At 27.6% G+C, this 13,636-nt stretch overlaps 1 protein-coding gene across 1 annotated transcript in view; it reads left to right on the top strand.

Moving 5' to 3' along the window:
- The first annotated feature begins 4,632 nt into the window (after positions 1-4,632).
- The window catches only part of LOC123273433 (zinc finger protein 2 homolog), a 42,025-nt gene continuing 33,021 nt past the window's right edge, over positions 4,633-13,636 (top strand). Inside the window, exon 1 of the mRNA XM_044740833.1 lies at positions 4,633-5,240. Coding sequence (XP_044596768.1) covers positions 5,179-5,240 — 62 coding nt within the window. The 5' untranslated portion in view covers positions 4,633-5,178. The remainder of the gene's footprint in view (positions 5,241-13,636) is intronic.

Consider the following 13,636-nt stretch of genomic DNA (forward strand, 5'->3'; position numbering starts at 1 on the left):
AGAATTTTAATTTGTTGAATCAGGATTACTTTTTTTTTTATAAATATTAATATAAAAGACTCGGCTGTTAGCCCACGCTCTTCTGCTTTTATTCGCAACTGTTAACCGTGCGTAACGAGAGATCTTGTTGTCTTTACGCTCGAGATCCGTCGTAGCACCTTTCATTGTTTGCAGGTCGTTCGTCCCGTATTTCTTTCTCTTAATGTCGATGGAATCGTAAATATCCGGCTTTCTCGGTACTCCCTTACCTCATTACTCGTCATAATAAACTTACCTGTAGCATTAATTCCCAAAAAAATTAAAACATTCAATAATAAATACCATTAATTTAATTTTTTGTGAGAATTTAGAAAATTTATATAATTCTAATTGCTTTTTTCTCTGAAACAAACTAATTAACTTTTTAGTTTTATTCTAAGATAAATTTAGCTAAACACAAATTTGTTAATTTTTTAACAAAACCCATTTATACTCGAATCATTTTTTTTAGTTAATCCAAATAGCATAAACGACTTAAATTACTTAATGACTGCAAAAAAAAATATAATTAGGTTGTAATCGTAGATAAAAAAAAAAGTTTATGTGTATCTTATTTGTAGAGATTCTATTTATTTATTTTTTTACCGTAATTTTTTGTGGTGACGTTATTAATTTTTTAATCTACCGTAATTTGGTATCTACTTTTAAATAGAGGGATCATAATCATTAATATAATTGCCCGACGCTTAAAAAAAAATTAAATTTAACATTTACATTTATTTCTAAAACTTTTATCAAATTATCAACAAGTAGTTCTTTATCTATATTGTACTAATATTTTAGATATAATTATTTTTCTAAAAATTTATATCGCCGATTTAAAAGCAAACTAACTAGGAATTTTATTGCATAAATAATTAAACATCCGTCGATCTCTAATGAGTTGATTAACTGACGTTCATTATCGATATTATTAGCCAAATAATTACGTTACCGGCATGTGTCAAACTCTAATTCAATTGACCCGATTATTATTAGACTGAATTGATAGACACTTCAATCTTAATTTATTTTTCCAAAATTTTTTATGAATTACTTGACAAATTTTATTTTAAAAAATCAACAACTTGATAACAATAAAAATTCTATCTGAGATTAGGCATAAAAGTAGGATCTTTGGAATTAAATTAAATGGTTGAATAATTCTACTACAGAAGTTTTATTCAGTAAATATTTTCTGAGTATTATAAGATACTCAACTAAAGGTATAATAGAAGATTTTTAATAACAGTATTTATCAAACAAGTATGATTTAATTTAATAATATTATATAAAGAAAGAATCAGAAGTCGATAAAAGTTTAAGTTGAGACTTGCGAAGCATATTATTTATTCAGATCGCTAAAGATAAACGATCGGTAGTCCGTGACTTGGAACTAAATAGCAATACAAATTATATAATGAATAAATCTAAGTTCGATAACTCTCTGTATTGTATTGATCGTTAAAGTTAACACGTCAGCGATTGCTATTGAATGCTCGAACAATTGATCGACATTATATATTACGAGTTCTCATAAAATTTTCAATAGATTTTCTCATAATCGGTGCTGATGCTTGCTTTTGTGTTCTGTTACTTGATATTTTTTTTTTTAATTTTAATAATAGTAATTTAATTATTTTTAAAATAAATTATTATTATTATTAACTTACTTGTAGTTTTTAAAAGTTTAAAGTACCGTTTGTGGCTAAAAGACAAGATACAAAAAAATGATCAAATATATTTTTTATAGAGAATTAAATTCTCTACATAAAAAAAAAAATCATCAATTTTATCGTATTTGTAACCCTTAAACAATTATTTTAAAAATAAACACTCAAATTTCCACTTTATTATATAACTATCAACTTAAAAATTTATTATTATTATTATTATTATTATTATTATTATATTGTAAATTATAAAAATGATGTAAATAGCTTTTGCTAAAATTTAATAAACATTATTATTATTATTATTATTATTATTATTATTATTATTATTATTATTATTAAGAAATTTCGAATTCTCCGTGATAGTATATAAATAATAATAATAATAATAATAATAATAATAATAATAATAATAATAATAAAATTAAGTATACAGAGGCATGGCACATAAGTAGAATTCCAAACACCGAATAGACGGCTTATCTTTTACAATCTCTAATTATGATCCGCACATTAACTTGGTACATCAACTATGTATTCGCCTCAGTATAGTATCCCCAGTATAAATATCCAAGGTATACTAATAATCTCACGACATCGAGCTTACAATTAAATTTCCTGGAAAATATATAAAATAATCCATAATTTATTTCTACATTATTCTTTTTATACTTCCGATCATCTATTTTATTTTTTCCTATCCAATATCTATCTTCTACCTCATATTATCTATATACCAATCTATGTACATATTATACAAGTATGTACTGACTATAATAACTATATCGATTATGCAATTGCATTAATTTTATTACTATAGATAAAAATATGAATTATTAGAAAGCCACGGGCAACTTCCATTAGCATATTTAAGATGTTGACTTCTATGCATGATTAAACCTAATTGTTTTATAAATATCATATCTATGCCAGGAAAAAATTCAACTTTTTTTCCTAGTTTATGGACATTTTCCCCACAATATTATTTTGTAATTTTTCTTTATAAAAGCAAAATCGTGTAATTTTCAATATATCGTTCGGTTTTAGTTCAAGTAAGCTAAATTGATTCATTAGTATTAATCAAGTAAATTGATGCCTTATATAAGTTTATTAGGTCATAGTAACCTTATTTTTATATACACAAAATATTATCAAAAGTTTGATCGAATATTCAAAAGTTTTAAATCACACAAAAAATTATAAATGTTATATTTAAAAAAAAAAATAAAAATAAGTAATGCATTTTTTTAATTACTGATAATACTGACGGGAATTTAACTTATCAGAAAATTACAATAGTAATTATTAAGTAGATAATAATTTTCTTAATCAGAACTAGTGTACTTTTTATTGTCTACTGTAATTACTGTTCGCTTTTTAGCCTCATTCTTTTACGTCGCTGCAGGAGATATAAACATTAAAAGAGACATGAAAAATTCTCATGGCGTCCATAAAAAAATATCACCAACAATGAAACTATTTTTAATTATAATTAGACTAAAAAAAAAGGTTTTTATAGGCAGAAAATTTTTTAATTTTTCACATTAATTTTGAACCAATTCAAAGAAAAATTTTTTCAAACTACCATAAATATCCAATAAATTTTGCCTTTTTGAAACCCAATAGAAAAGAGCAGCACAATATCGAACTACAGAGATAACTGTAACCAACAATCATCAATATATCCAATAACACAAAACACCTCCACATTATAGCAGTTAAATAAATATTTTTGTGCCGTTGGTCTTCAGCATCCATCCAGAATACAGAGCAAGCACTTTCAATATATCGTGTTGATTTGATAGCATCCACGTGGTAGTTATATACACACATTTTCGAATGCCTGTAAACCACAGTGGGTTCTCGCCACCACGTTTCTGCGGCTTCTCTTCTGGGGATCTTCCCTTCTCTACTATTCCATTCGATTTCCACATATTCTGCAGTCTACTCCTGTAATAAACTATTTCTCCATTATGTCAGTTATACTCTGGCAAATTCATGCCATTCTCCTTCTACTACTCGTGATGAATTGATACAATGTTCATAATTTACAACAATATGCGGACATTACCAACAAAATCTTGAGTGTTAGAGCTCCTTACATATAACCGAAGAAGGAAAATCCGGGTTCGATTCTCGGCTTGGTCATGATTATTATTACATTTATAGATCGAAATTACTTTTTAATAATAATTTCAGAACACGCTGCATAATAATAATTTTAAAACACGCTGAACATCAACAAAACACGCACTGCAGCACTTAGTCTATAAATATCAACATTACAAATTTAGTTGTCGATGATTGATGAATATCACATTCATATTCATACGCGCTATGTATTGTTTCATGTATGGTCACAACTTTTACGTGACTAGACAAGTTCCGCGTGCATTACACCTCCCCAGTTCGGTCCCAATGTATGTTTATCTAGCGTTTTCAATTGAAAGCTCTCATTTGTGCTACATCACATATAGGCTAGACATGTAGACATGTATATACTAACACACATGTAGGTTTAGCTCGTAAACAAAAGAAACAAATAGTGCGATAGCCTTGTACTGATAAATAATGAGGAAGTAAAAATAAAGTAAGGTAAAAGAGCCCAATAGATGATCATGTACCAGTATATGATCACTCCATGTATTTGTATACTTATATTTGTGAATATAGATATATAGGTATATTTACCTTACTCTATTTTTCGGAAAGTAGGAACAAACATATAAATTTTATTGCTTCACATGTGTGTTATTTATTTTTTTCAGATTACTTTTCTGTGTACTTACATTATAAGAGGGCTAGTCCTTACCCCAGTGGAAATTCTAGTCCACGCGAGGAAGAATTATTGGTTGAATAGTATTTAGTATTTGTATCTGTCTTCCCTTTCCCGGTGCTACTATGGTAGTAGTATGGTAGTATACTGCTATTACCTTTAATTCCTGACAATTTGTCCCTTCCACGATCCCGGTGATAATACATTGTGTGGAAACAACACACAACACACTGTTGCTGTCGTGTGTGGCCTGACGACGGCTGACGATGATAACGACGTACGACTGACGTGGCTCTGAAAATGTAACATGAGGTTACTCCTTGCTCTGAGTCGAGTTTCGGCGCCCGACTCGTAAACTGCTAGACACTTTGTTCCTCATATCATATCATATATTATATAGTGTATTATATAGTTTTGGCTCCAATATGAATATATTAGTCTTGATAAGTGTTCAGTTGACTGACGGTGTAGTTTGATAGTTTAATAATGTTGATTTGATTATTATTGTGTTGAGTTTGGTGCACGTGGTGATGTTATTTTAAAGAAGCTCGATGAGAAAATTGGTCATGATATCAGGGTCATTAAATTGAGTTACATTGAATTCTTCTTGGCAATTCAAAACGGAATTAATTAACGGGTATTCTATTTATCTATCATGAATGTACGTTGTTATTGTTATTTATACTATTATTATTGTTATATTCATCAATCATGTTTGATTCAGACTCCGATTCTGAAGACAACAATTTTCAAATCGTTATACGGATTACGAGGTGCGTTGATTTGTTTTTGACAACGAGTGTATTTTTAAGTTGGGATTTATTTTTTTTCATAAAATTTAAACGCGCATTGGTGGATTTGTTGCATTGTCTTTTTTTTTGCACGGGTTATATTGGGGTTCAGGCTGGTTGGTACGGTAAGACCTCCTGTTTTTATTTTATTGATTACGTTTACGTAATATATACTGACGATATAAATATACAATATTTTTATTAGGTGTTGAACATTTTTAAATTGTAACTAATTTAATGCAAAAATATTTTTTTAAGGCTAAATTAATCACCAATATAAGAAACTACACAGAAAAAAAATGTTCTTGAATCAAGTATATAATTTTGAAGAACTTCATCTTCTTGATTTGAGTAAAAAAATTCTTAAACTAAGAAATTTTTACTTGGTTCAAGTAAATTTTACTTGATTCAAGAATTTTTCGTCTTGATTCAAGACAATTACCCTCTTCAAAATTATTTTCTTGGTTCAAGAATTTTCCTCTCGAATTAAGTTAGTTTTTTTTTCAGTGTAATGATAATTATACTGGCGATTTATTTTTGTATTACAATGATAACGTTTGTATTTTTAGAAATATTTTTTGCATCGTAAGATATTAAAAATCATTAATAAGTCCGCTTAGCAACGCGAAGACGATACTTTCAATGTGAAAATTAAAACAAGATAATATTACCGACAATGCGAATATTGGAGTTTAAGATAAAACTTTAGTATTGAACTTAAACTTGAATAAAAAATATTTTTAATCGTAAAATTCACTATTTTATGTTGGATTAAATAATTTCTGTAAAATATTGTAGTTTGATATATTTTTTGAATATTACGTCGTAGATTTTTATAAAAATATTTTAGTTATAATTTGATGGAAATATTTCAAAAGAAGATGAGCGTTATTATGCTTTTCAGCCAAATTATTGTCTTTAAATTAATAGAGTTACAACTCTGGAAGTGGCAGAGATAGCCGGGCGGCACACGTCTGACTTGGGCGATCATACATTTTAAGAAGGGTTTACATTTTTTCTCTCTCTCGCCCTCTATTGGACAAACGAAAGTATCTCTGTCATACTTGTACAACAAATAGAATCTTAAAACGCATTTTATGTATAAATAAATGAAACTTTCGAAAAAAAAACGCTTCGCTCTTCGATAGATAATTTAATTATCTATCGAAGAGCGAAGCGTTTTTTTTCGAAATTTTATCACATACATAAGAAAAACACGTTTGAAAATCAACTATAAACCGCTCTTAAGCAATAACTTGAATGGGTGACCACTCTAGTCAGCGTTGGCTAGCGCGAGGGATCTCTGCACACTAGGAGAGGGGCCTAATGCTCCAGTGGTCGATAAAGAAGAGTTTCTTATCGATCACTGTAAACTTAACCCAGCTCCGACTGTACTAACATGGGTTTTCTCTGTGGTTTTCCCATGTTACTGTTCCAATAGCCGAGTGGTGAGGATCAGGGCAAATGCGGTACAGAAGGCACAAGTCGGTCCACAGCCGCAATGATAAGGCAGAGTTAACTAAGCAGAATGATAAGGCTTAGGGTGTAAAAGAGCGTTATTACGCCTGTACACTAGAAATCCGTATATAAATAAATAATAGAATTACAAAATTTCTATTTAAAATTTAAATTTGTATAATTAAAGTTCAGATTTGAAAATTTATATTGAAAATTTGAGCTGAAATTTTATCAATTTAACTTTTTAAATGAAATTATTTAATTAAAAAACAAAAAAGTTTGCTATAATTGAATAAATTTTTAAGTTTGAAAAATTATTGATAACTCCGCCTAATTTAAAAATAAAAACGAAGAAAATTAATGGGTTTGTAAATAGAAGCTCTAGACTATTTTTCATGCTATGATGCAATATGTTACGTAATAAGTCAATGAAACAGTATCTATAGCCTTTAATTCTGGCAACAGGTACTGATTTCGTGAAAAGATCAATGACGCTTGAGAAACTAAAACCACTTACAATAACAATAAATTATTTAAAATTTTAATGTTTTAAACAAATTTAATGTGACACACCTCATTCATGCCGAATTAGTCATGCATGCTAGTTATTTGTTTAGTACTACCACCAGTACTAGCATGTGTTGAAATATAAATAAAATAAAAGATGTCCGTATATTGAATTAGTCATTTGGTAAGCTTAGTTATCTTTCAAGATTATCTACGATCTTACTCTCAAATTTATCCGTATACTTTTATACACACTCATTTGTTTTTTTTTTCCTTTTCAAGAACATCGTGTTATTATGAATATAAATATTTATCATGTGAAAAGATTAGAAATCTTGTAAGGTGTCGGGAAACACGATAATTATTATTTTTTTTATTCACATATTTAATTGTACACTGAGTAAATAATAATTAATAAGTATTTGTTATTTTGACAGGTGATAATTTGAAGGATAGAAAAAATAAAAAATATAATTGTTTGTCAAACAGTTTTTTAGATTTTGCTTCTAATTATCATTCATATTTTATTTTTCAAAAGCGTTTTTGTGGCAAACTTTTAATATTAAAAAATTTTAATCGGTATTTACGCTAGAGGCGTACAAAAGGTGAAAGTATTTCTAAACTAAAAGTTAAAATTTTCAAAATATGTTCTATGGTTAAGATTTTGCATTAGGTTTAACAAAAAAATTTGTTCCTGATTATATTTTTATACAAATTAAACAAACGTTCCTTTTAGAAAGTTTTCGATCATTAGCTTACATTAAATTATAAAACGAGTGAATAAAAATAATTATGTTTTGAATTATAAGTAACAAAACCAAATTTTACTTTTAAGTCAATAAAAAAAAACTTTAAATTAATAAAATTTTATATTTTTTACAATTTAACCATTTAGCTTTCACGCAACGAAATAAAATTTTCCGTAAAAATTAATTTAAGAAAAAAAAATATTTTTAATAAATAAATGTGGTTACAATAATAACCATTTGAACGATTTTTCACAATTCCGAGAAAATATTTTTTAGCATCTGTAATAACTGGGTTCATAAATATGACTTTTTAAAATATTTATATGCATATTATATTATATGTTTTATGTTGTATGCTATCGAGGATTGCGTGACAAGTGCCACGTTGTCACAGAAGAGAAAAACGAGGCGTTAAGCTGATTATAAAAATAACTACAAATAAAATAATATGGATATAAAAAATTAATAGCATAGCCTACTCAATTAAATGACAAAAACAATTTTCTACATCATACATGACCTATATAATTAAACGGCTTCTATTGATATCGAGAAACTCCAACATATAAATATACGTATTTGCATGTGTGTATTGAAAGTATGACATCATTTGCGGTCTTGACACTGCAATTGAAAAATGTTTAATAAAAGTATTTACAATGTCAATAAATTTTTATATATTTATAGATATATAGGAACATACGTCCTTTGCAGCATATTTACAGGGTATATGGACGTGAAATAAAAAACTTTAAAACTTTTCTTTCTATATTTCTTTTTGTTATAGCTATATGTCATGTACTTTATGTTTTTATACAATTCTTGTCATTCTTCTCTTTATTGTCCTACTTTGCAACAACTTTAGTTTATCAGCGGGGGTAGAACCTAAAAATAGAGAAACTCAAAATAAGATTGATATTTTTAAGACCTGCGAAAAAATAAAAAGTAAATCAGATTGACACTTTCCTGATCGGACAATTACAATTAATGACACACATTCGCTCGGTAAAGGTCACCTTTTCTATTTTTGCAACCACTTATGTATTATGTAGGATAGAATGGCTGCATATATGTCTTTAGTAGATAAGAGTGTGGATGGAATAAAGCTTGCACTCGCTGCAATAGACAACTCACAAGAGGGTGACATATATCTATGTGTTTGAAGACTGTAGACTCTAGTTATAAATTGCTTGTTATGAGTAGAGACGTTTTATGTCAGGACGTTCAATAATACTTGACTTGACGTTTCTTAATTCTTGAATTCAACTCAAAATTCTTTAATTTTAAATCAAAGTTTGCTTCTAGTACCTCGGAATTGGAACAGAAATCAGTTTTGGTTTTTGTTATATCATACAAGAGTTTTTTTAAAATTTATTTTTGTTATTAAGAAAACGGGTCATTTCTGTCAATTGATAGTTATTTGTAATGGAAATTATTATTGAGGTTTTGTTAGGTCATACTGGTCATTTATGCTATGGTAACAAAAACTATTGCGTATGTAAATGTGTTATACTTATTTACATTTTAGAAGACTGCAATAGCTTGAGCATAAATTTATGTTTTTAGTATTTATCTAAACATTAATGAAATATAAAAAATGTTTTTACTTATGAATTTTTGTACAAGATATTTATTAAAATTTTGAGAATATAAAAGAGAAAATATTTAACATACAATTCATTTTTAACTAGAAAAAAATTAAGGAAAATTTAATGTGTTTAATATTTAATAATTATTAATTAAAACATTAATATTGAATAAAACTGTATTTTTTATATTAATATTCAAAAATTATTTAAAAAAGTAAATAGTTGAAAAATAAATTTTAATATTATTATTATGAACTATAGTTTATAATTTTTAAATAATACTCATTAAATTGTCTTAATTGAGACATTTAGCAAACTAATTAATGTTTCATAAACTTATTCTGATTTTATCAAACTAAAGTACGTGATTACTAATTAAAAGTTATATTTTACAATAATAATAATAACAATATTAGTCATGATTATAATAATGATAACTGTCATTGAAAAGTTGAATGAATAATTAACTTCTTAAAAAGTAGTTAATTAGATGTAGTTATAAGTTATAACTACTTGTTTATCATTTTATCAGATAAATGTATTATTTTTATTACTGTGATTTAAAGAAACTGTTGATCAGATTTCAATCATAAATAGTATGCAAATACATTTAATTGCACAGTATAAAAAATTCCAATTAAAATGCGTATCTCCATCATTAATCATACAGAAGCATAGTAACCGGAATATATTCACTTTTGGACTTTCAATAACGTTAAGAGTCCAAAAGTGTTATTAAACTCTTATATTTATAAATAAATCTTGAAATTAGAGCCTGGGGATTTTATAAGGCAGAAATTTTAATAAAATGAGTGTATCAAGCTGGCGTGGGGGTGTACTATAGACTGAAGTGCTGCATAAAGATACCTCTCGAGGAAACTGAACACGTCCGCAGGCGAGACTTGGTCCAGATGGTCTCGCGCGTCCGGGAGAAACAATCGGCGGCTGACACCTAATGCCCACCTGTTGCAAGTGCATCCACACACCAGCTTCTCGTTGACGAGAGCATGAGAAAGACAATGATAACTGCTCTCTGTACCTAGAAAAAGAGCTTTAATAATACTGTTATGTAGTTCTAGTGTATTAAATTTCCTGTACACTGCATGCTATCATCTATTGCACGCCAAACTTTTCCTTGTTGGTTTAGTAATTGCTCATGAGTGTTAATGTTTATAACAGAAACAATTTCAAACAGTTTTTAAAGTTATGAATAATAATAATGTAAAACATACATTGCCATAAATACAGCATATGACTATATTTAATCATATATCGACGGTCTAATTAGCAATTTGTCTAATTCCTTATTTTTTAGAGGGTGATTTTTTAACATTTTGATGTAGCAATAGTCCAATTATAAATTATTTGAATGATTCAAACGAAAATATTATATATCTATTAGATATTAATGATATCAAATGATAATAAATTTTGAACTAATTTTTTTTTTTTCATGCAAATGGAAGATTCTCTAAAATTGAGTTAGACAATTTGCTAATTAGAACGTCGATATAGAACATGCGTGGTTATACATGATATATATCATCACATGCTTCACAACTGTATTTCATATGTGATCAATGATCACATATGCTTTACACATGATCAGATAATCACACGTGTTACTTATGTGATCACATATAGATGGTTTTCTAACGCAACCTCGTACTTCAAAAATGACAGTTTTAGAGACGAGGTGAAAAATAGCTTATAAAAAATTAATATTAATTTAAAAACAATATTTATCAATTGTATTTTCTAAAAATACTATCGTATTTATTATTAATCTGGTTAATATTTTTTTTCAGTAACGCGTTTATAATTAATTATTAATTTTTCAGTTTAACTCTTTCATCTTCAAAAATCAAGATACATGGTTGCGTTAGAAAATCCTCGATATGTGATCATATCGACGGTCTACACGGAAAAAAAAATAGGAATAATTACAGTATAAAATGTAAAATCGGTCCCGTCGTAATCAAAGCTAGAAAAATTACAGTTCGAAATAACATTTTTTTAAATTCAAACTTTGAATGTTAATTTTCAGAGCTTTCAATGTAAATATTACATTTTACAATGTAATTCTTATAAAATCTGTAATAATTACAATCTGAAACTGTAATTTTTCCAGTTTTCATCACGGAGCGCTGCGTTGCATTATACTGTAATTTTTCGAGTTTTCTTTTTTCTGTGTAATTAGGAATTGGTCTAACTCTTTATTTTTTAGAAGGTGATTTTTAACATTTTGATGTAGCAAGAGTCCAATTATAAATTATTTAAATGATCCAAAAAAAAATATTGTACCTCCATTAGATATTAATGATATTAAATGGTTTTTTAAAGTGATTATAAATTTTGAACTAATTGTTTTTTCGTACAAATGGAAGATTCTCTAAAATGGAGTTGGACAATTTGCTAATTAGAACGTCGATATATAATTTATATGATCACATATGCTTTACATTTGATTAGATGAACACACATGTTACTTATGTGATCACATATGAGCACTTATTATTATTATTCTTGTATGATCAAATATAGTAATATGTTTCATATATAATCACCTATTCTTTATAATTACCCCGTACACTTTATATATGATCACATATCTCTATACACGACCGCATATGTATCACACATCTTGTTTCTTACAGTGTTATTGTTTTTATTGAAGTAATTTAGTTGATTGATAACATGAACAGATAGTTAATTAATTAATTCTATCGATTTATAATGAGTTGTATTATAAAATAAGAGAGCAGTCTAATCATTGTATAAGATTAATGTAAGAGGTAATTTTTTACTATCAAGTTTCATTAGTCAATGTACCGAGTAACACGACGTTACCTCTTTTTCTGTATCGTGTAATTTATTTAACTTTATTTTAAAAAATAGAAATTTATCTTGTTACTTTATTTAACGTTATTTTTTTTTGTTTTTGCGAAAAAAGTTTTTCGTCACGGTCGATTATGCTTTCCCGTTGCTAAGAATTTCCGATAAGGTCGAAAGAGCATCGTCCTCTTGTGTCGTCGTCCACTCCCAGGATACGGTTGATCGTTAGGGCGACGGCCTCAAATGGCATTCTTCTTCGATTTCCCAATGTCCATTTTAGTTTTATCTACTTAAACTATTTTATCTTTATTGTTATTTTATTATTTATCATTTATATTTATTGTCTTCCAGCTCAATAATTATTGTACCATTCGCTAAAAGTATTTCAAGCTTTGAACACTTAAGTTTATTCTCCACGGGAGTAAATATCAATTATGGATTATAAAAGTACAGTTTCATTTTTCATTATATTAGCACCAGTATCCGCTGATCGCTGACTGTTTTTCTCCTTAAATATCTTTTTAAACACTTACTGGCTATTATTGGAATTGCATTTATTTATTATTTTAAATAACCGGAAGGTACTTTTTATGATCGGAGAATTTTTTATAATTTTAATTAGAATTTATTATTTGCAATTTGACTCAAAATAATTTCTTTTTATCCAAAAAATTTCTCAGTTAATCAAATAGAACATATATTCTCTATGCATGATCACATACGTGACCATATATGGTTACATATAATTTATAGGTGATTTTTTAATATAAGATTCATCTCGAAAATTTTATTCGCTTCAATAATAATAAACATTGCAATAGAATATTACAGCGCGTTTGATTATACACGCTTGACATGTTAATAATAAATAATAAAACCTCAATGCAATGAATGTTTCCCTCTCATGTGGTAAAAGAACGACTGTGTGTTTTACCAGAGTAAACATTTATGGTAGTCATTGTAATATCGTGGACGCGTAATTTTCTCAGCACAAATGACCCCCATGCCCATAAGACACATACAATAATAACGATTTAACGACGTGTCATTAAATCAACTTACATTGAACGTTACACACTTCACATCTACCAATCGACTATAAATATATTAAATTGTACATCACATATTGTAGGCAGTATGCAATTATTGTAATTTTAATGAGTTTACTTATAAATTAATCGAAATTACAGGATAGGGTGCGGCTTAGACAAAAGTTTCATTCTTTATGAGGTATATTAAT

Source organism: Cotesia glomerata, linkage group LG10 (assembly GCF_020080835.1).
Source record: "Cotesia glomerata isolate CgM1 linkage group LG10, MPM_Cglom_v2.3, whole genome shotgun sequence".
Classification (NCBI taxonomy): domain Eukaryota; kingdom Metazoa; phylum Arthropoda; class Insecta; order Hymenoptera; family Braconidae; genus Cotesia; species Cotesia glomerata.